The sequence below is a fragment of the Bicyclus anynana genome, chromosome 8 (assembly GCF_947172395.1).
Source record: "Bicyclus anynana chromosome 8, ilBicAnyn1.1, whole genome shotgun sequence".
Lineage (NCBI taxonomy): Eukaryota > Metazoa > Arthropoda > Insecta > Lepidoptera > Nymphalidae > Bicyclus > Bicyclus anynana.
The window spans coordinates 9,477,280-9,499,483 of NC_069090.1; the positions used below are offsets into that span (position 1 = coordinate 9,477,280).

General features: G+C 33.3%; 2 protein-coding genes across 5 annotated transcripts in view; one reads left to right on the top strand and one right to left on the bottom strand.

The window, feature by feature from the left end:
* LOC112055976 (flotillin-2) overlaps window positions 1–22,204 on the top strand; it is a 294,787-nt gene that overhangs the window by 152,322 nt on the left and 120,261 nt on the right. The gene's annotated exons all lie outside the window — the stretch shown is intronic.
* LOC112049942 (uncharacterized) lies at window positions 43–21,233 on the bottom strand. 2 transcript variants are annotated; one of them, XM_052882909.1, is made up of 2 exons: window positions 21,065–21,233; window positions 43–621 (listed from the first exon to the last, which is right to left on the bottom strand). In XM_052882909.1, exon 2 carries the CDS (start codon window positions 577–579, stop codon window positions 43–45), a length of 537 nt encoding a protein of 178 aa, XP_052738869.1. In that variant the 5' UTR covers window positions 580–621; window positions 21,065–21,233. The 2 variants fall into 2 exon arrangements, with proteins under 2 accessions (XP_052738869.1, XP_052738868.1); XM_052882908.1 differs by lacking the exon at window positions 21,065–21,233 and adding an exon at window positions 9,447–9,728.

Genomic DNA, 22,204 nt, shown 5'->3' on the forward strand with positions numbered 1-22,204 from the left:
CTAAAATTATATTTACAACTTATTCTATTAAACGCTACAGTCTTATATCCAATTCTCTAACTTTTTTCTTTGCTCCTCCGCTGATATTATTTTTGGGGTGTAATTTCTAATGCCAGCTTTTTTTGGCGTCGGACCGGCCTTTAAATTTGCTTTCTCTGTGTCACTGAGGTAGCTCTTTAGCCTAGCGCTCTTTATTTCCTCTTTTTCGTCGTACAAATGTTTGTGACGCTTCTCTTTAGGTATTTTGACAGGTTTGTAAAGTTCCTTATTGATAGCTTTGTAGTGGCCGTTCTTGTAGAGAGATGTGCAGTAATAATCGCTAGTAGAAGATCTCTCAGATTGGCATTCGTAGCCGCTCGAACCGCTTCGATATCCACTGCTTTCAGTTGAAGAGTTGTCACTTTTGAAGCTGTCTGCACTTCGTCTAGCTTTGTGGCGTTTATAATCTTTGATTTCGTAGTCGCTCGTTCGGTAGTCGATAGGAGAAACTCTATACTGTATTGGATCTTCGTATTTGTCTTGGTATTTTTTCACTGGTGCAACACCGGCGTGACCGATGTACGACTGCTCTTGACCCATGATGTGACACGCGATCGCAACCTTCTGCCGAAGATGTGTTTTCTGGAAAGACAGAATAAATAATCGTTTAATTGTTGTACATGTTATTGTATAATATCGTTAACATATTGTGAAAATTTTATCAGAATAGAATAATGAGAAAGAAAATTCTCTGGAACTCCATAGTTCGATGAGTTTCTTTTTTGGAGTTTACTCTTTAAGAATCGATTTTGTATATACATATAGCCTCCGGTATGAAAAAAATATGTATAAGTAAAATTCGATATGAATGACAGCGTTACGTTTTTTGTGCGCAACCTATTCTGCGCTCCTTGCTGCGCAGCAACATACATCTATTTAGACAGTCAATCTGAATGAGTTAACTCCATTCGTGCGTCGGAGCTGACACACGCTTTTTTTACTATACGCATTTGAGAAGTTTCCATTATTGAGTTGTAAATGGTATACTTATTTTTGTTCATGTTTAATAATAATTATATTTCGAGAAATTAAATCTCACGTGTCTCAGTCTTAAACGGTGAAGGAAAAACATCGTGAGGAAACTTGCATGCATACCTGAGAATTTGAGAAATTGAGAATGAGAATTTTCTAGTAGTGACTAGTGGTAGTATAACACTAATAGAATAAGAGTTTATCTTTATTATTAGTTTAAAAGTGGCCAAAAACAGCGTCAGTTATTCGACTAGTAAATCTGCGATAGGTGACTTACTAGCGAGCGGAGTAGAATCACAGAGATTCATATCCTGAGTTCATCACTCGCTGTTCAGTCGAGTCAGTTAAGACCCTTCTGATGGCAACTTAAAAAAAATCGTTGTAATTGCTTATAGGTTTCAAGTGAACACAACGCTATCTTGTATTTTTTTTGACCGAGCGCCATCTATTGTCAGCTCAGTTAAACATCAGAGGTCGACGGACTTGTATTTATACCGTTACGGTTATTGGTATTAAAAGAGTTGTACTTTTTATATTCTCTACAAAATATTAAGATTTGCAGTTTTAATTATAAACATTATTATTTAATAAACAATTTGATGCAAGACAAGTTCGTGTTGATGTTTAATTAAAGTGTGAGAAGTTTTAAAGGTTTTTAATAATTGATTAGTTTTTACAAATGGACAATTAGGAATTAATTGATCGTGCACGAGCAATGACCATGTTGTAATCAAATGTCCTAAGGAAATAATGCCTCTCAATTTTATTACCTACCTGTCTGTGGTGTCGACGACAATAAACTTTCACTAGTCAATTGTCATTTAACCTATTTAAGCTTTGGTGTTTATATTTGTTTATTTCTTCATGTAATTTAATCACCTTTACTTTTCCCTGTCCATAAACTTTTTATAATATTTGGACAGTGATCTTCAAGTTTACTTTCTTACGTTTACTTTAGTTACTTTCAAATTCTAAAAAAAATATTAAAGAAGGGGTTATATTATTAAAGTATTAGTCTTTATACCTTTACGAAAGTCTGTAAGTTTTTATAGTCCAAGGTCGGTTACTGTCAAAACCTTTTGTATTAATGTTAACATTAATTTACTTTTGACTCAATTAAGTTCCAATTAATGTAAAGTTGGTCCGTAATAGGCGTTACGTTACGTTACGGCCTTTACTTAACAAATATGATAGAAAATATATTTTGTTTAGTAAATTATTTAATCATCATCATCATCAGCCGATGGACGTCCAATGCAATGGTTTTGTACTTCCAAACATTACGATCCTGAGCCGCCTGCATTAAGCGAATCCCTGCGACTCGCTTCATGTCGTCATTCCACTTGGTGGGGGGTCGATCTCCATATAGCTCTCCCGGCAATGCCGCGAAATAATAATATTGAATTTTTTAAGTAAAAAATCTTTGTGGTTACTCCTCCATTGGTATACCAACAACCAACTAAATTAACTCATGAAAGTTTCATCACAAACAATTAAACAAAAAGATTTAGGTACACACAGTCATCCAGGAAATGATCCAGATTTATTTAATCTACTTATACTAATAAAGTAAGTTAAATAAAAGCTTGTAAAAACTATGTAATGATAAACAATAAACCATGAAAGAGGTTACCTTCGCTTTCAAATGATTTGGCGTGAAAAAAACCTATTCGCTGCTATTGTGTTTCACCACAATATTTGAATATGAAGAAAACAAAAATATGTTATTCAAAATTGTTTACTTTTATATTGATTTTGCTTTTCATTGTTTGTTTTTTTTTTGTTTAATCAAAGAATTGCAAGTTTATCATTTAAATAGTAATTAAGCCTGGTTGTGAAAAAAATCTTGTACTTAGTTAATTTTGGTTATGGAACTTTGTATTTCTTTTGTAATCATTTTTGATTTTTAACAATGGTACTTCCCATTTAATTACTTAATTATATATAATAATGCGTTCAAGTCTACTTAATATAGTAGTTAAAGTTCGAAAATATTACATTTTATATGGTGAAAGACCCGCATGTCTTTTCAATTTTTAGCTCCAAAATTGAGTCGTGGTTTGACCGCCCTCAATAATACAGGTTTTATTTCACAAAGGAATCTGAATTTAAAATACTTTAAATCTACTTACCTACTTAATATACTGCTTTAATATTATAGTTATTATGTTTTGTGATATTGCAAACTGCGTCTAGCATAAATTAAGTGTCAAAGTATCTATTATAATCTAATATTATTATTATAAGTACTATTATCTTTAATTTAATATTAACAACAGTGAAAAGAGTTAAATTCAGTGGCATTAAAAAAAAAGTTAAGCAGTAGGACTTGCGTGGTTAGGAACTGTATAGCAAAGAATTTTTAAATATGTATGTCATTTTATGGTCTTTATTTTTAATACTATGCCAATGCGGTTCCTCCCTTAGCAACCCTGACGAAGTACTCCTTTTCATCGACTGACTTCTCTTCTATGCCAAAAGATAATATTTACTGTACTATCTACTATAATATTTACTGTAATACTGAATAGTAACAATAGCGCGTATTACGACAGGTGGCAAGTTTATTCTGTTGTAAAACGAATCGAGACGAGTGATGGTATTTTGTGTTTAGCTGACCTTTTGCCTACCATTTTGCAATAAAGTGCTGCAATCTGCGAGTGCTTACTTCATATTCTGATATTACAAACACTTAAGTGGTTTGTATACATTAAATGTATTTTTACAGCTCATGATCTACTCAAGCAACGAATACGTCATTACAAGGTATATCAGTCTGTTAAAGATTGATAAAGAGGTAGAGCTCTTTGTTACAGCGATGTTTAAAAGAGGTATTATTTTCACCAAGCAAAATTGCTGCGTTTTGATTTGATGTATTGCAAATCACAGACATATGAGGCTTGACAACTTTATCTCAGGTTGACTGTCTCAGAACAGTGCATAATTTTTTGTTAGACTTTTTCCTCGAACGCTCTGCGAAGTGTTGTTCCGCTATAGGCAATGATTGTTTACTTAATAACATCGGAGAATGTAAAGCTGATACCCACAACATTGCTTCGCGGGTATATCAATTAGGTAAATTCATTCTCGTTTTGATTGTTCTTGGCTTGATTGTTTCGCGAGGGCAATTGTATTTTTATACTATAATTTTTACACAACACAGAACACTAAATGTGAAAAAATAACCATAGGTAGGTACTATTTAGGGTTATCTACCCCTCAATAAATTATTATCATCATCATACCTACCAATTTGTAAGAAGTGCACGTACACTCATTGAATGCAACAATTAGAATTGTAGAATTTCAGTATTACGTCACAACTTATTCGTATATGCGTTGTCTAGATAGCATCCGGTTTTAGCGGAATCAAATACAACGTACGAGTAGTTTTATATTTCGAATAATTATCATTATTATCAAATCACTCTTTATTTAGTAATTTAGTTTATATCATAGGATTAGGTATGTTTGGTAGTTTCTTAATTTAATTTAATTGTTAACTTGAATTCGTAATCTGTCATGATTTCAGATTTGTCTACCTAACCTAGATATTTTATACTGTGTACGCGAGTCTTTTCCAAACGTCTCAATTGAAGATACAACGTCCTACATTACTATACATCTAGAAAGTTGAATGTTTTGAATTTACTGAATCGGATGGTTTAATGCAGAACTTTTTTCTCAAGAGGTTTTTTACGAAAAATATTATTGTTTTTATTTTGTAATGTTTTAAAGTCACTACGTAATCATTTAGTATATCATGACCATTATACCTTATAATATGATGAATTATTTATTTGATGTTGTAAAATTTTCAAGGTGCTGGAATGGTGACCCCGCACTGGAAAGCGTAATGTTGGTCGACCCCTCACTAGGTGGACCGAGGACATAAGGGAGTTGCAGGGAGCTGTTGGATGCTAGCGGCTCGAAATCGTTTTGTTTGGAAGTCCATGTAAGAGGCCTATGTCCAACAGTGAACGTCCATCGGCTGTTATGGACGAAGATAATGATGTTGTAAAATATACATTCTAGTTTGTAGTTTCTCGTTCTTGATTCGCACTGCGTATTTATGGAATGTCCTTCCAGCTTCTGTTTTCCCTATCACCTACAACGTGGGAATCTTCCAGTCAATAGAAACCTTTTAGGCTAGCGGGTTCGTTGTAGGCTGCATCTTCGCTTACAATCAGGCATGATTGCAGCTAAGCGCTGGTATACATTGTAAAAAAGTTATTAAACATAATGTTCAATATTGACACTTCAGAGAACTCAGTTCCCAGTTTTTATTCATTTTAGTTTCTCATATTAAAGAACAAGTTATCAAGAGTGTACGTGCATTGACACACGTAATACGTCGTCATTAATCCATTCGGAGTCATGACCAACTTTTCGAACGTCAGAAGCTGACAAACTGGGGCACCGATTTCATTTCTATACGTCTACGTGCGTTGATTGTTTATCCTTGCATTTAGTGACAGCTACTAGAGTATATACCTACTCATGTAGCTGTTTGGTTCTTCCTTGACATTTGCGGACAATATTACGGATGTCAATTATTTTGTAAATACAGATAGAATATCTCAATGTGAAAAATGTGAACGAAAGTGATGAAACTATCTAAATATTATCAAAACTAACTAGTCTATTATTTAAACTGGTGTTCTATCTGCCGCTGATAGCTTTTTAGATAATTTGTTAAACTTGTTAATAGGACAAATCATTGCGTAGCCAATGTTTTTTACAGGTATTAAATAAGGTTTGAGTTTTGCCAGGTAAGTTAACTTGAAACTCTTGTCTGTTTAGATTAATATTTTGTTATAATGTGTTCGAATTTCCAAAAAGGGATTCGTATATTTGTAATAAGTTTTATTCGGAGTGCATACGCTGCGCCCCCGCGTTAGAGAAAGTTGATACGTAAGGTGGGTTACGTTTTGTTGATTCAATACTTAGGTTGCGGTTGCTAATATAAGTTAAGTAACACCGAATTAGACGGGACTCTCGTTTTCTGTCAGTACGTTTCATATCATCGACATATCTACGTATCATCGACATAGATATATATATTCTTTATTGCACATAAAAAGATATGTATAAAAACATACGACATAGGGCAATTTACATTATTTAGGTTTCAGCACTTATTGGATACGCGTTAGATAGCATATTCACAATGTTGTTCTTATCATTTGACATAAAATGAGAGTGACAAAACTTACAATTTGACTATCTGACACTTATTGTAAGATTATGATGCCTGCCCTTAACATTTATTGTTACACTAGCGAAAATTTTCATAAAATCTACGGGAACCAGAGAATTTTCAGAGATAAAAAGAAGCCTATATGTTGCTCAATGATCTCCTCTATCTACCAGTGAATGTCGTCTCAGTCGTTCGAGATTAGTCCGGACAAACAAAAAGATACTCAATTTTTTGTGTTTTAGTATCTAGTAAATGACTTTAAGCAATTGAGAAAACACAGTTATCTTGAAATCACAGACAGATGCTTCAATTTTATTTTTATATCTGTGTTGATTTATCACATTACTGCTGGCCATTTCACTATTTTGTCTTTATTACAACCTATTAAAATAAACATTAAATCAATTGTCAAAATGTCATTTACCTATTGTGTGATATCCACCAGCAAGCACCGGATGACTTTTGTTACATATAATCTCAATTTTGTATATGTCAAATAGCATATGTCAAAGATAGCAAATAATCCAGCTAGTGGTATCAATTGAATATTGTGTTAGTTTCAATTGTATGCAAAATATATAGATCAGTAATAAACTTTACATGTTAAACACGTTTTTTAATGATGATTATTCATAAAGCAGCCACTGTATGGACGTTTTAAGCATAACAAACATAGATGAGACGCCAGTTTCTGGGACGGTAGCGCGCTAGGATTGTATAATATAAAATATTTCATATATAGGTACATAAATAAATAATAATTAATTTAATTGGTGATGTTCAAATTTATTTTATTTTGAAATATTATTTTTAAATGAAAGTAAATCTCTACATAGTGAATGAGAACACGGAAAAATTTAAACTGCGTAAAATGGGAAATTAACATGGAATTATGTATCTGTAAACATGTTGCTGGAAGCGGTTTTATGGTACATTACCGGAAATCTCTAATTTCCGGCGTGATATCGTAGGGAAAACTTATTACATATCGGTTTAAATCAAACGTCTTGACTTTTCCTACAAAAACACATCTGCAAAATTCACATACATTTTGAAATATAATAATTTCAAATATAGGTAGCGGAAATGAAATTTGCGAGTGAAGCAGCTCTTCATATTGTTCCTCTTTGCACAATTTTAAGTACCTCGTTATCAAGGCATATTCAGCTCACTGCTGAGCTCCTCTCAGAATGAGAGGGGTTAGGCCAATAATCTACCACGCTGGCCCAATGCGGATTGACAGAGTACACACGCAGAGTACATTTTGATTTCTTAAAATGCACAACTGAAAAGTTGGAGCTGCATGCCCCGGACCGGATTCGAACCCACACCCTCCGGAATCGGAGGCACTGGGCTATCACGTCCTTTAAATACCGACAGTAACGTAATTTGTTATTAAAACTGTCACTAAATGTCAAATGTAATAAATAGGCTTATATAGTTTTACTAGAAATAGAAATACCAAGACTGTTCAAGTCTTTCACATTTCTTACGTGTCAAGTAATATGCCTGATTATTTTTGTCGAAGAGTATTTAAAAAGAAACCAATGTGACATTTATGTAGTACTAAGTGCAACTACAGTTGTAAATGACCGTAAGAAATGTAAAAAAAAACCTACAAGCTAATAGCGGGGCTAAAGTAAAGTGGCTGGAATCTTGCCGAACCGGTGGACGAGGAAACGAAGTCCAAAGAAATGTGAAACTGACTTTCTATTGTATTACAAGCTCTGAAAGGTTACTATGGCTTGTTGGTAGATGGTGTTTGTTTTGGTTCTTTAATGAGAGCCATCTGGACAATGACAAATCAATACGCGACCGAGTTAATGCTGGTTTGATTCGAAACTCTACGAACATTTTTTGATCTTCTATCACTGTGTACACGAATAGTGAAAGTTATTAAAGAAGATATTTTTTTATATAATAGTATTATTATTAACAAGCCCTTAGTTACAGTCGCATAAATCTTCATAAGTTAATGTAGCATCATTTACATTTACCTGTTACTAAATTATTGAGAAGCTTTGCACCGTGTTTCCTATATTGTAAAAACTTCAGATTTCTTTCATGAACTATCAACGAATACCAAATGTCATCAAAATCAAGTTTTATTTAAATTAACTTAAACATGCTTTGTTTTAAGTTTCAGGTAGATGTAGGTTTACAATAGATTTAGAATCGACTCGGCAATACTGAATTATCTCTATCATCTCAATTCAATCCAATAAGATTAGAAAACGTAGCGATCTTGTTTATTTAATTTTGCTCCTTTGTATCCTGTTCAGTAGAAAATCTAACAGTAAGAATCGATAATTAACTACGAGTAAGCGTAAAACCTTCATCCTATATTCTAAAATAATTATTATCATTTTCGAATACAGTTCATCTTAATGTTTCATTTACAAAAGCAATCAAATCTAATTCAAGTTTATTTACATATTCAACGTAATATTATATTTTTTACCAACTTGATCATTTTGGTTTGTTATTTTAAGGTCAATTTTGCAACTTTCAATCGTAATTAATTCTACACAGTGCGCTGCGTCCTCATGTGGAATAAGGTAGCCTTCATTGACCGTTATTGTGTAATGAGAACAGGTAGAGATTCAACGGGTGAAGACACGATTCTGCGCAATCATTATGATTTGGAATTAGCATAACGTGTTAGGAATTTCTACCAATGTTGACAGAAGCATCAAATCTTGTGATATACAAGTATTTGATTGTTGTTACAGATAGTTATTTCAATAGATCGTAATGAATGTTCTGTTTATGTTTGACCTCATTATATTATTATTAGGTCACCATTATATATAATTATATAAATTCACAAGCAAGAATTTCAGCATGGCTTCTTGACGTGACCAATGTTCCTCTTGCTCAAGCTAGGTTTTGATACGACGGTAATTCACCGAACTCTGGATCTTTACAATTTAAGGCCTTACCCGAGGAGTTATTGTAGTTTCAAAACAGCAAATATGCGTTAAATGCCGGTAATCTTTTATTAGATAGCTTAACTTGATGTTTCACCAGAATTACTGCCTACTTACCACCTTCTTTACTTGCAAGTCGAATAATTATAATATATAAGTATATCTCAGTGTTATAAAGAAATTAAAAGTAGAGTACTTTCCCGTCGTAACTCGAATTATATGCGTAAGTACATAATTAAGTATGCACTCTGTTGCCGTAAAAGTTACATACATTTTATAATACGTTCATAAAATATCTCAATTACCTTAAATCCATTGTGTCTAACTTTATATGGGATTTCACGAAAAGTTTTATCACACCTCAATCTGATCACGATCACAACACTTTAGTTTCTAAAACGCCGCTGTCAATATCGAATTTGATATTACCAATTACACCGTGAACATCAAAAAATACTGTAATCTTTCTATAATAAACTTCTAACTCGTGTAGGGTTCGATTGGAAACATTCACCAAAGTTGATAGAAAGTCGTAAGTGTTCCAGTACTTTCATCGGAGGCGTGCGCTGGCGTGCTACGGTACTGAACGAGTGAGTCCAACTAGTCGCTGTCACAGTCTCTTCATTTTTCTCGTACGACTTTATTTCTCCTGTATCTATTGGACTTCTCGAGATTTCCAAGATCAGGGGGTTTAAGTATGATAATATTTTATATCTTTGCTATTATTGCAAATGTGTTGAATTTTAAACATTCCAAATGAAGGCTTAACTTGCATAACATTGATGTTTTTCATTCGAGGTTACGAGTAATTTTTGCTAATATTTTTAATTTTTGCTAAAAATTGTAACAAAAATTACAATTTTTAGCTTTGATTTTCGGACGCTACTGAAATAGTACAGAACACACACACACACGACTATTTAAGTATTTAATCAATGTCTTTTAATAATTTATTTAACAAAATTAAACACTTAATCTGTTCTAGATTTTTGAATCTTCGTTGTTATACTAGTATGTCCAAGATTCTGTCTCTAGACAGTCTGCCTGTCTAAATTATGCAAGCAACATAGCTGCGCAGCATTAAGGCAGTACCTATTTCTAAAAACATAACTAATATAATATAAATAACTTTTGGAGACGTATACTTCATAAAATGATATATTATATTTTCTGATCATCATGTATACCTACTTTACCGATTTAGATAAATCTCAGACTGCGACATCATTTATGTGAAATTTTGAAATGTCGTCCGTTCTAGGCGCCTAAAGTCCGTACCCCCTTTTTTAAATTATTATTTTTGTATTTCACCTTTTCATGAGATTATTTCTTTCGAATATCTAAAATTCTGTACATAAATAAAACATTTTAATTTGGTAGGTAGGACCAAGGAATTATTTGGCTTTAGCGTTTTTTATGTTATGTGGTTATGACTGCTACGCAATTTTATCTATCCGAATGGATAGTAAAAGGTGTATTGATGTCAAGTATAACTTCTTATGGACCAGTCATACAAAATTTTCATTATTTATTGTAAACGACACTAGAAGTGATTAAATGAAATATCGATACGAATACTCTAGTGCACAAGTGATGATTCGCAGCAGGACCCGGCTTGAGTTACTTGATAAAAATGTGAATTGCGTACGAAGGCAACTTATTAACGCAATTGGCATTTTGATTTCACACATGTACATATGTAGAGCCGTAGAGTTATGTACATTTATATCTTTACACGATTATTTACTTAAAAGAATTATATTATATGTATTTTTGCGTATGACCTTTCGAACAGTTACACGAAAAAGATTACAAGATTTAGTTTAAATAGCATAAAATTACTATAATAGTAAAGATGAGTTAGAACCTCCTCCTTTTTTTTTGAAGCCGGTTAAAAAGTATGTAAACTTGCAAACCACAAAATACAGGCGTTGCCATCTTCGATTGTTGGCCTCCAATTATTCAAAAACCTATGATTTTTTAATTTAAAAAATATTGAAGGATGTTCAGGTGATAACATTTTGGAGTTTTTTATTATGAAGTATGTTTCTTATAAATCTAATATAAGAGGAAAAAAAATTGTCTCAAAAACAAAAACAATATTCTAGAATCGTATCGTAACGCCATCTGCCATGTCCACTTGTAAGTAGCAGACATCCAATCAAACGCACACAAAAATAATATTAATATCGATCCAGCTTTTTTAAGTGATGGGGATAGGCGCATACATTCAGTAAATGATATTGATTTTTGTAAAAGATGAATGATTTGTGGATTTTAATTTTGAGTTGAGCGCTTCAAATATCTTAATCGTTAAATCTGGAATCTGAAACGTATGTCGTAAGCAAATATATTTTCTAGCACTGTCTTAAAAAGAAAAGGAAACACTGGATTAAGAACTAACATGTATGTTTTTAATATTTTCAAGTTATAAACGAAACTAGGCTGAAATGGCGCCATCTATTGGCGAGTAGAAACTTTTAGTTTCTACGCCATCTAGTGACAATAATATATATAAATGAAGAAATATATCTGATTACAGATAGATGTCACTTTCATCTAAATATTATTAAAGAATTTTCATTTTTAATTAACGTTATCATAACCGTAACCATGCACTAAATGTAGTGAAAATAGTTACCCTACCGTAAAATTTATTTTACTGCTAAGAATGAGTTGCAAGTTATAATAAATTTTGTTAGTTTTTGCACTCGCTCTAGTTTCTTACAATTGAGTGGTTTGCTCTTAGAACAGGTGAAATGCATTAAACTAGTGTAGATTTATACACATGACTCATCTACTTCACTAAGCAGTTTTGCAGAATATTAACATATTTTTTTTTAGATATCCATATTAAACTCATTAAATTAATTTGCAGGAATATCAGCTGTACTCACAAGCACAAACTTTTAGAATTCGTAGGTATTAATTACTTCTGACATACCTATACATATATCGAAAAAATACCTCTCTTCTATTGAGAATTTTTCATTTTGTGAAGTAGGATTATATGTAAGAAGAAGATGAAAGAGAAAACATAATTATTAAAATTATTAGTTAACTAGCTGACGCCGCGCGGTTTCACCCGCGTGGTTCTCGTTCTCGTAGGAATACGGGGATGAAATATAGCCTATAGCCTTCCTCGATAAATGGGCTATCTAACAAAGAATTTTTCAAATCGGACCAGTAGTTCCCGAGATTAGCGCGTTCAATCAAACAAACAAACAAAAAAACTCTTCAGCTTTATAATATTAGTAAAGACTAGTATACCGACTTGCGACATAACAATAAGAACGACGAATTGCAAAATATTGAGATTTAATTATTACCATTAATAATAATTAAATCTCGACATTTTGCAATTCGTCGTTGTAATATATTATTATTACAAAATGTTTGTCTAGTTGATCTAGATTAATATTATTACGAAACAAAAAAAAAACGCAATTTACAATGGCTAATAAATTAAAATTGTGTCAAAGAATATAGCAAGTAAAATATGATAAAAAATACTGATTTTTATTCTTCTTTGGTTTGCCTCTCCGAGGAAACTCGGTGGACATGTTTGGCATATATTTTTTCAGTATATAGTTTATTAGTTACTTAGTTGTATTTTATATTGTTAGCTCGCGTGCGATGCGTTAAAAACACTTTATTTTACATACTACTTCTTTCTATACGTATCCGTGGTCAATAAATTAAAGCTTATTTTAGAATTTAAATTTTTTTAACATAATCAAGTATATGAAATAAAACTTAGTTGAATAAACGATGATAAACGCAAAAAAATCCGTTAGTAGTCCAAATTATAGTAAATATATTGAAATTACCTATTTTGTTCTTATTTTTTTCAATACAAACGTAGGTATTAAGTTATTGTAATAATTTTACAGACATTTCTTATTTTTATATACATCAATACAAATATTATAAAGCTGAAGAGTTTTTTATCTGAACGCGCTAATCCGATTCATTCATCTACTAACTAAAAAATTCATCAGGAACTACTGGTCCGATTTGAAAAATTCTTTCAGTGTTAGATAGCCCATTTATCGAGGAAGGTTATATATTATTCCCGTATTACTACGGGAACGAAAACCACGCGGGTGAAACCGCGTGGCGTCCGCTAGTATTTTAAATCTATTCTTTTAATATCTCTAGAATATGGATGGTAAACTACTAATCCGAAAGAAAAAGAAAATCTCAATTCAATGAGATGCGAGTATCACGCGAGTTTGCGAGCCGAGATGCAAATATATTGTAAAATTATGTAATTATTCTTCCGTCAATTTAATTTAAACATTTATTCGTACGTACGTGAAAACGTTTACATTTTAGGGTCACTTTATTGACTGCATAAATTCTATTAACATCACTTCATAGAAGTCACCTGTGTAACCTTGTTAAAAGGTTATTTGCTGTTTAAGATGGATTAAAATATATGCCACCTCTGGGTAAATTTACACAACTTTAAGCAAATATTATATAATAGCGCACGCCCGCGACTCTGTTTGCGTGAAATTCTGTTTATCACAAATCCCATGGAACCCTTTTAATTTTATTCCGGTATAAAAGTAGCCTATCTGCTAATCCAGAGTAATATCTATGTCCATTCCAAATTTCAGCCAAATCGGTTTACCAGCCGCAGTGTAAAGGAGGACCAAACATACTTACACACAAACTTTCGCCTTTATAATATTAGTGTGATTAATGCTATTGCATCCAAATATTCAGACGGCCGCGTGACGCAGTGGGTAGTGACCCTGCATTCTGCATCCACGGCCGTGGGTTCGATTCCCACAACTGGAAAATATTTGTGTGATGAACATGGGTGTTTTCCAGTGTCTGTGTGTATTTATACATTATATAAGTATTTATATGTAGTATATAATTGTATATTAATATTATAATATCAACTATCTTAGCACCCATAACACAAGCTACTCTGTATGCTTACTTTGGGGCTAGATAGTGATGTGTATTGTTTAAGTATATTTATTGATTTATAATATAAGAGAAAACTCACTCATCACGAAATATAGTAAAGCGTTTGCCGTACAAAGATGGAATTTTGCAGGGAGGTAGTTTATAGTTAGTAGATGTCCAGTGAGATCGAATTTGTGACAGTTAGTATCAACTACTAAGATATCTGTCAACTGAAATATCTATTCTGTAACTGTAGACGTATCTAATTTACAGAACACAAGCTGTAGTAGGTACCATTTGAATCTAATTAATTTTCTTATTCAATAATATAATCTATATATTTTTGGTATTTTTGTTTGAAAACTTTTCCGTGAGTTGAAAATAGGTATATTTATAGATTTTGGGGTGCTTTTTTCCAATTTAAATTTTGTCATCTCGAAATATGCCACTTTGTAGACGATGTCTCCTTTTTGAGCCATTTTACGAAAAAAACATGTACGTTCTAATAAAAAGGTTTTTAAAAGTCTTTTGTCTGGTTATATTACGATGATACATAGTACTTTTGTAATAATTGCGTAAAACAATTAAATAATTATTATTACGAAATGCCTTATTAATAACACGCGCACAAGAGGTGTGGAGTGAATTTTAATTGCTATAGGTACATTTGTGTCGTCAGGTGAAACATAATCGTTTTTAAGGAAACTGGTCAGTTTTAGATGAAATTCACAGCTACGAATTTATTCTAATAGAACGCATGCACTCGATTGGTAATTTTAATCAATAATTGAATCCTAATTAAATAAAGCTAATGATCAAATAAATTTTATCGGATAGAATGTTATTTTTTTACTCTTATACCACCAGATTTCTTAGCTATAATTCAAAAAACAAATTCCATTCCAAATTTCAGCCAAATCGCTACAGCAGCAGCAACGTAGGTAAAGGAGGAACAAAAATACACTCTTACACACACACACAAACGTTCGCGTTTATAATATTAGTGTAATTAAATGGGTTTCCCGGAAGAAATTGACTATACCTACATATTACAATATATTTTCTTTTCCGTCCCACGTTTTAAGTTAAGATCGATTGTTATTATGTTACGAGATGGAAAGTGACGACTGATGACACAATATAAGTAGGACGCGCTTACTTGAAATGTGCTTATTCATTCTGTTTATAATAAGGTAATCAAAACGTCTAGCAGCTGTGACGACTCGGCATACTTTGTAAATTTTTGGGTTTGTAATAAACTTCAATTGACTGAATAAGGCATTGTGTTAACGTAGATACAAGGACACTCTCAAGAGGTAACATAAATAAATAAATAATAATGATAAAAATTTTAAAACTATAGATTTGGGAGTTATTATACTTACGAATTACATTACATTATGATTATTTGATCCAGATAATTGTTGCACTAATGTAATGAGAAATAAATTTAGTGTGGTGAAAAAAATCGTTCTCAGCAAGGCGGATCGATTGATCGAATCGATTATTTGCAGCGCTGGCGGTCACCGCGTCACTCGCTCACGCATAAGTACTGATCGGGTGATCAGATTCGATTAATCGCGATCGTCATGGATTAAAAACCTTAAATTAAAGGCCAGCCGGCCAGGAGGTAGGTAGGTGTTTGAAAATACAGGAAGTTTTAAAATAATATTTTTTTAATGTTTGCTACAATCGTACACTAATGGATAATAGACATTGGGTACATTGTGTGGGTTTTCGATTTAAGACGAAGAAAATCCCTCGGTGTAAAATAATAATTATTACTATTATAAAGAAGTAAGGTTGTAAGGGGTAGTCTTTGGATCTATTGAACCGATTTTAAAAATTCTTTTACCATTATAAAGCCACTCATATGCTATGTTTTGTCCCCGTATTCTGACGGCTGCGGGAAATATGCAGGTGAAACCGCGGGGCATCTGTTAGTAACGAATAAGAAAGAAAAGACGTCACGCCATGTGATCGAAAAGCCAAGTATATTTTGTTTTTCGAACGTAACTCACGTAAATTTTAGATATTTTTTGTCCCGTCTCTAACACGCATTTCTGTGGTTTACATATAGACACCACTTGATATGATGGTTGATTGAATTATTATTTTATGAATTATTTGGAAATTATGAAATTAATTAATTAATAATGAAAGAAAGTATAAAATGAAGTCAAAGATGAGATAACTCTTGATACGTCGTCGGAGCCAAGTAATAAATCTGAAATGAATATTGCAACTCGTTACGTTTTTGTACTCGTAGTTATCTCGCGCAGACACTTGCGTCTCTAATTAATTAATTAATTTGATTAAAAAATATACATTGTTACGACGAAAGCTCATAAATCGTCTCGGTCGTATTTTATTTAGGAAATGATTTATATCTGTGGATTGGTAGACTGGCACGTATGTACCAATGTACCAATTGTTGACAAAGTTGTTGTACAAATTTTTGAGTCAATTGAAGTTTATAATAATTTTTATTAGTATTAAAAGGAGGGTTCCATAATTTAAGATATTAAATATCACGTGTCTCAAACGGTGAAGAAAAACATCGTGAGGAAACCTGCATACCTGAGAATTTTCTTAATTCTCTACGTGTGTGAGGTCTGCCAATCCGTATTGGGCCAGCGTGGTGGACTATTTACCTAACCCGAGAGTGGTTAGGCAAATAGTTATAGTTAGGCAATTAGTTAATAGTTATACTGAGAGGAGACTCGTGCTCAGCAGTGAGCCGAATATGGGTTGACAATGATAAGGGTTCCACAATAGAGAGTGGAGTGTTACTGAGGCTTCATTGGTGTTTGTTCCGGAGCAAATTGATGGAATAGAATGGAGTGAGTTACATCGGTGTTGTAATACAAGATTTATTTTCAGATTGTCGCTCTATGTTTTAGTTTTGTCTTTTTTTTTTATTTAGTACCAATTTTAGTCACACACAAAAGTAAAAAGAAAAACAGTGGACAAGGAAACAATTATCTCTATAAGAGATCTCTGCCAGTGACCCTTGGCAGTGGGAGAGATTGTAAACAAAAGAAATGGATAGGTACAACAAAAAAGAGAGGAAACATTATACTTAATACATAAATAATAAAAGTAATTTTTATTAAATATATCGAAAATAACACTAATTAAAATAAATACATAAATTAAAATAAATATATAAATTGTCATAGGTTATACCTTGATGGGGATGTTCTACTAACTTACATCAGTAATGTATAATATACACATCTAACACATGTTTACAAACGAAAGTGAAACGCATATGTGAACTTACATTGTGTACTTGCGCTAAAGATTATGTAAGGTTATGTTGTTCTAAAGCATAGGTTCTCAACGAAAACGATAATTCCCCTATGTGGGCGTTTGAGATTTTTAGGGGGGTAGTAGAGAACACAGAGAAAATTAAAGAAGTATTAATGTAGATTTGGAGGAAAGTAAGATAAATTAGTCTAAAAATGAAATCTCCCAAAATAATTGTATTGTTTGTGAAAATTATGAAATTGGACGAAAATTGTACTGTTTTTATTTAAATTTACATTCAATTTAACTATATGAATAATTTAAATTAAAAAAAATAATAGTTATAGGCATACTAGTATGACATTAATTGTCACTTCGGATGAAGAAGAAGAAGAAGAAATACTTTATTGCACACAAAAATACAATTATAAATTGAAACATTAAAAACATAAATTAAACTTAGCATGCAAAGGCGGCCTTAAGTAATCTCTACCAGGCAACCCCTGACGAGAGAACTTGCGAAGAAAGAGCGGGAAGGTGCAATACATTATATGTAATTATATATATAAATTATTACATATAATGTTTTACTAGTATACTTAAAGGGGGAGATGTGCAACATAAGTTTGGGAACCTGTGGTCAATATCATTCGTATACATTACGTTAGTATTGACATTTTTAATAGGTGCTTGTTAAGTGTTATGATAGTAGACTCATAACCTCATGCGTTCTCTTATAGGGCTCATAATTATTATTACAGATAATTATGCTGAAGCAGCTCATCTTCCTACATGAATACAGTTTCGTAACTTAGTCTTATTCGCAATCTTCCGGTGAAACGATGCACTTTTACTAACGGCTACAAAATATACAGTACTAGCTGACGCCGCGCGGTTTCACTCGCGTGGTTCCCGTTCCCGTAGGAATATGGGTATAATATATAGCCTATAGCCTTCCTCGATAAATGGGCTCTCTAAAACTGAAAGAATTCAAATCGGACTAGTAGTTCCTGAGATTAGCGCGTTCAATCAATCAAACAAACAAACAAGCACAAACAAACAAACTCTTCAGCTTTATAATATAAGTATAGATTAGCGGACGCCCGCTACTTCATCCGCGTGAAATTCTGTTTTTTACAAATCCCACGGAAACCATGGATTTTTCCGGGATGAAAAGTAGCCTATGTGTTAATCCAGAGTTTTATGTATTTCTATTTCAAATTTCAGCCAAATCACTACAGTAGCTGCAGCGTAAAAGAGGAATATAGTGTGATATCCGTGCAAAGCCGGAGCGGGCCCCTATGTTTTTATGTACAACGTTCACAGTTTTTTTGTAGTGTATTTAGTATCAGCATTGCACCCGTGCGAAGCCGGGGCGAGTCGCTAGTTATACATATAAACCTTGCTCTTCAATTACTCTATTTAAAAAAACTGCATCAAAATCCGTTGCGTAGTTTCAAAGATTTAAGCATACATAGGGATATAGGGACAGAGAAAGCGACTTTGTTTTATTCTATGTAGTGATATGCACTAGCTGTACCCTGTGGTTTGACTTATGTATTTTCCGTTCCGTATTGGGAATACCTATCGAGGTAAAATCACACACATAATTATCATCATCAATATCAGCCAATGGAAGACCACTGCTGGACATAAGCTGTAAGGACATCCAAACAACACGGTCTGAAGCTGCCAGCATCCCGCGGCTCCCTGCAACCCGCTTGATGTTCATGGTTTTTATAATAGGGGTACACCAACACTGCGCTTTTTGGTGCAGGGTCGCCACTACAGAAACCTTGGAACCCCAATCAATGTCCATCGGCTCTTCGAACTAAGTACCCTGCCCATTTCATTCGTGACTCGATGAGTTATGCTTTGATTTTATAGAGCTATGTTGGTGACTTTGGTTCTTCTACGGATCTCCTCATTTTTGATTCGATTACGCAGAGATACTCCGGGCAAAGTTCGGTCACTGTGTGATAAAGATCTCAATGCAAAAATACAAATGTGATGTTCCAAATACTGATAAATAATATAATGGTGGCGGCTGCCATTACTTTTCCGTTAGTAGCTAGTAATTTTCTTTGCGTAATTTCGTACAAACTACATCTCCACAAAGTCTGGTCGCAGATGAGTTAGATGCAGGATTAAAATCCTTGGGTTCGATCTGTTGGAATATTGTTAAACCATATAACCAATTATTATTATCCGTCATGGTCCAACTAATGTTAGTTGGAGATGAGAGTAGGAAATGTCATGCCTGCATTAGCTGTGCACGGCATTGTTAGCTAATATTTATATTGTAAAAATGGAATAATATGGGAACACACAACCATTATTTTTGTGTAGTTAGTACATATTCGTAGATGATATACGAGTAGGTACCAGCCTTTACATGTTATGTTGTAAAAGTAGTGTATACGCGTCTTTATCTCTTTCAAGTCAAATTTGACGTTTCAAAAGTGGTTGTAAACTGAACCTACGTGAAATAAACGAATTTTGAATTTGAAGAGCCTCCAAGGAACTTACTTACCGGCCGATATGCTAACATAGTACGTATACATTCGTTTATGCTCTCGTTTGGTTTCTGTCGTTTTGCAAAAATGGAATGTAATCGTGATGTTACGTATTCATTCCGACTTAAAACCATAAATAATTTAAACATACTGCTCTTTTGCATGTTAGTTGGAACTCTGTGCTCTCGCTTTCTTGATTTTCCTTTTTAGGGTTCCGTGATTTATGCACAATAGTTAGGAACAATAGATAAAGTGATATACCGTAAAAGAGTCACATTTGTGTCAGTCTGACAGATTTCAAAATAATTTTATTCAGTTCCTACCCTTAAATACTCAAATATTACTCGTACTAAGGCTACTTTATAATTATTCCGTTAATATTGTCATCAACCTTTTTACCCGACTACGGCGAAGCCAAAAGGAAGGGTAATGATTTTGGCAGTCTACCTATGTATGTTCGTCGAAATTACTCAACTGATTTTAATGAATAATTTGTCAAAAGATTCGTAATAAAAGCCTGGGACATAACAGGATATATACATTTTATTCAAACGCTTTATTAATTGTCTACTACACAGGACTCTGCCAACTCTCTTTAAAAAAAAGAGTTAGCAGACTTACAATTCTTTATTTTGTTGTTTTAATAATTCCATTTTTACGAACAACGTACTGAAAAAATCTCAACAAGATGCGAACGCGCACGAATCGGTCCTAATCAACGTTAATCACACGAAGAAATTATACGAGTATAACGACTTTCATGAAATTTCTCTCTTTCATAAATTCGTGTTTTCCAAATCCTCTCTGCAAACGCCATTAAGCGACGAGGGCGCATTTTAAATGCATTTTATTATTTAATGTTTTTGTTGGGACAGGTTTTCCATCAACTACTGGACGTCCGCGGTTTCGTACGCGTGAAATATGGTACCATGGTTTTTCATTGGTTTTTCCGGGATAAAAATTAGATAAGTAGTAGATATCTTGCGTTATAACCTCCTTATCTACCAGTGAAATTCCTTTGTATATCGGTTCAGCCATTCCAGAGATTAGCCCGGATAAATAGAGAGACAGATAAACCAACATTTTGAAATATTAAAAAAGTTTGTTTGTGTTTTATTATCGTGTAAATAACTATGAACACTTGAAAAAGCACAATTATTTTGAAATCACAGACTGACACTTCAATTTTACTTATATGTATTTTTGGTTTTAATGACATAATTACTCACCGAAATAGAAAATGGGGTCGGAGTCCACGCGAGGATCCTAAAATTAGTGTTTTTCAGAAGCACCACATGTTTTTTTTTAGTTCGAAATCGAGAGTTTTACGAGTACACAGCGCGCGCGCCGCTCGGCCACTGCGCATGCGTGCGGCAGACGGGCTCACTCCTACTCTACGTACTGAGAAGAGTCACAATGAATACTTCTTAAACACGTACAATGGTACATCCATACATTTTTATTTCTACTCGTATGTACGCGGTGTAGATTTTTTTAACATGGATTGAGTTTAACGCCTCTCGCGTTAAAGCCAGCGGCCTTATTATGTATCTCAGTGTACCATTCAAAAAATGAGTCACTACATCGATTTTCGTCGTATTTTCGTTTTTGTGATCATTTATATTATAGTAATTTCTACTAAATTACCTTGACTACGCCATTTTACATCACACATTTTACATCAAATGATGTTTTGTTTTAACAATCGTCTAACATGAATATTTCAGCAATATAACGTAAATATCAGGTTTTCGTTGAAATAACGTTACTACCTGCTACTACCACTACGAGACTAATGTTACTTTCCGTAAAATGACAATTATTGTGTTATTTCATTAAAAACACAATGTTAGATGATTGCAAAAACGAAAATACGATGAAAAATGATGTAGTGACTGATTACTTGAATGGTACACCGAGTTACATAATAACCCTGCAGATCTGCGAATTGCGATCGTTGATTGTGAAGTATCAATGGACGTTGCACTTATTTTATTATGCTTAATGGAATACTGGGACTCCAAGCAAGGATTTATCCAAATACTTGTTGAGTATAATTTTACAGAGCCGTGATCACGTGTCTCAAACGGTGACAAAGGAAAATCATTGTCAGGAAACCTGCATACCAGAGAATTTTCTTAATTCTGTCTGCCAATGCGCATAGCCAGTTAAGGCCAGCGTGGCCTAACCCCTCTCAATCTGAGAGGAGACTCGAGCTCAGCAGTGAGTCGAATATGGGTTGATAATGATGATGACGATAATTTTACAGCTTACTGGTAACTAGGTACAATGAGGTCAAGTTTTTGGGACCTCGTAGAATTTTGAAGCTTTAAGAATAACATAATTAGAAGTGAACCGTTTGCTTTCTA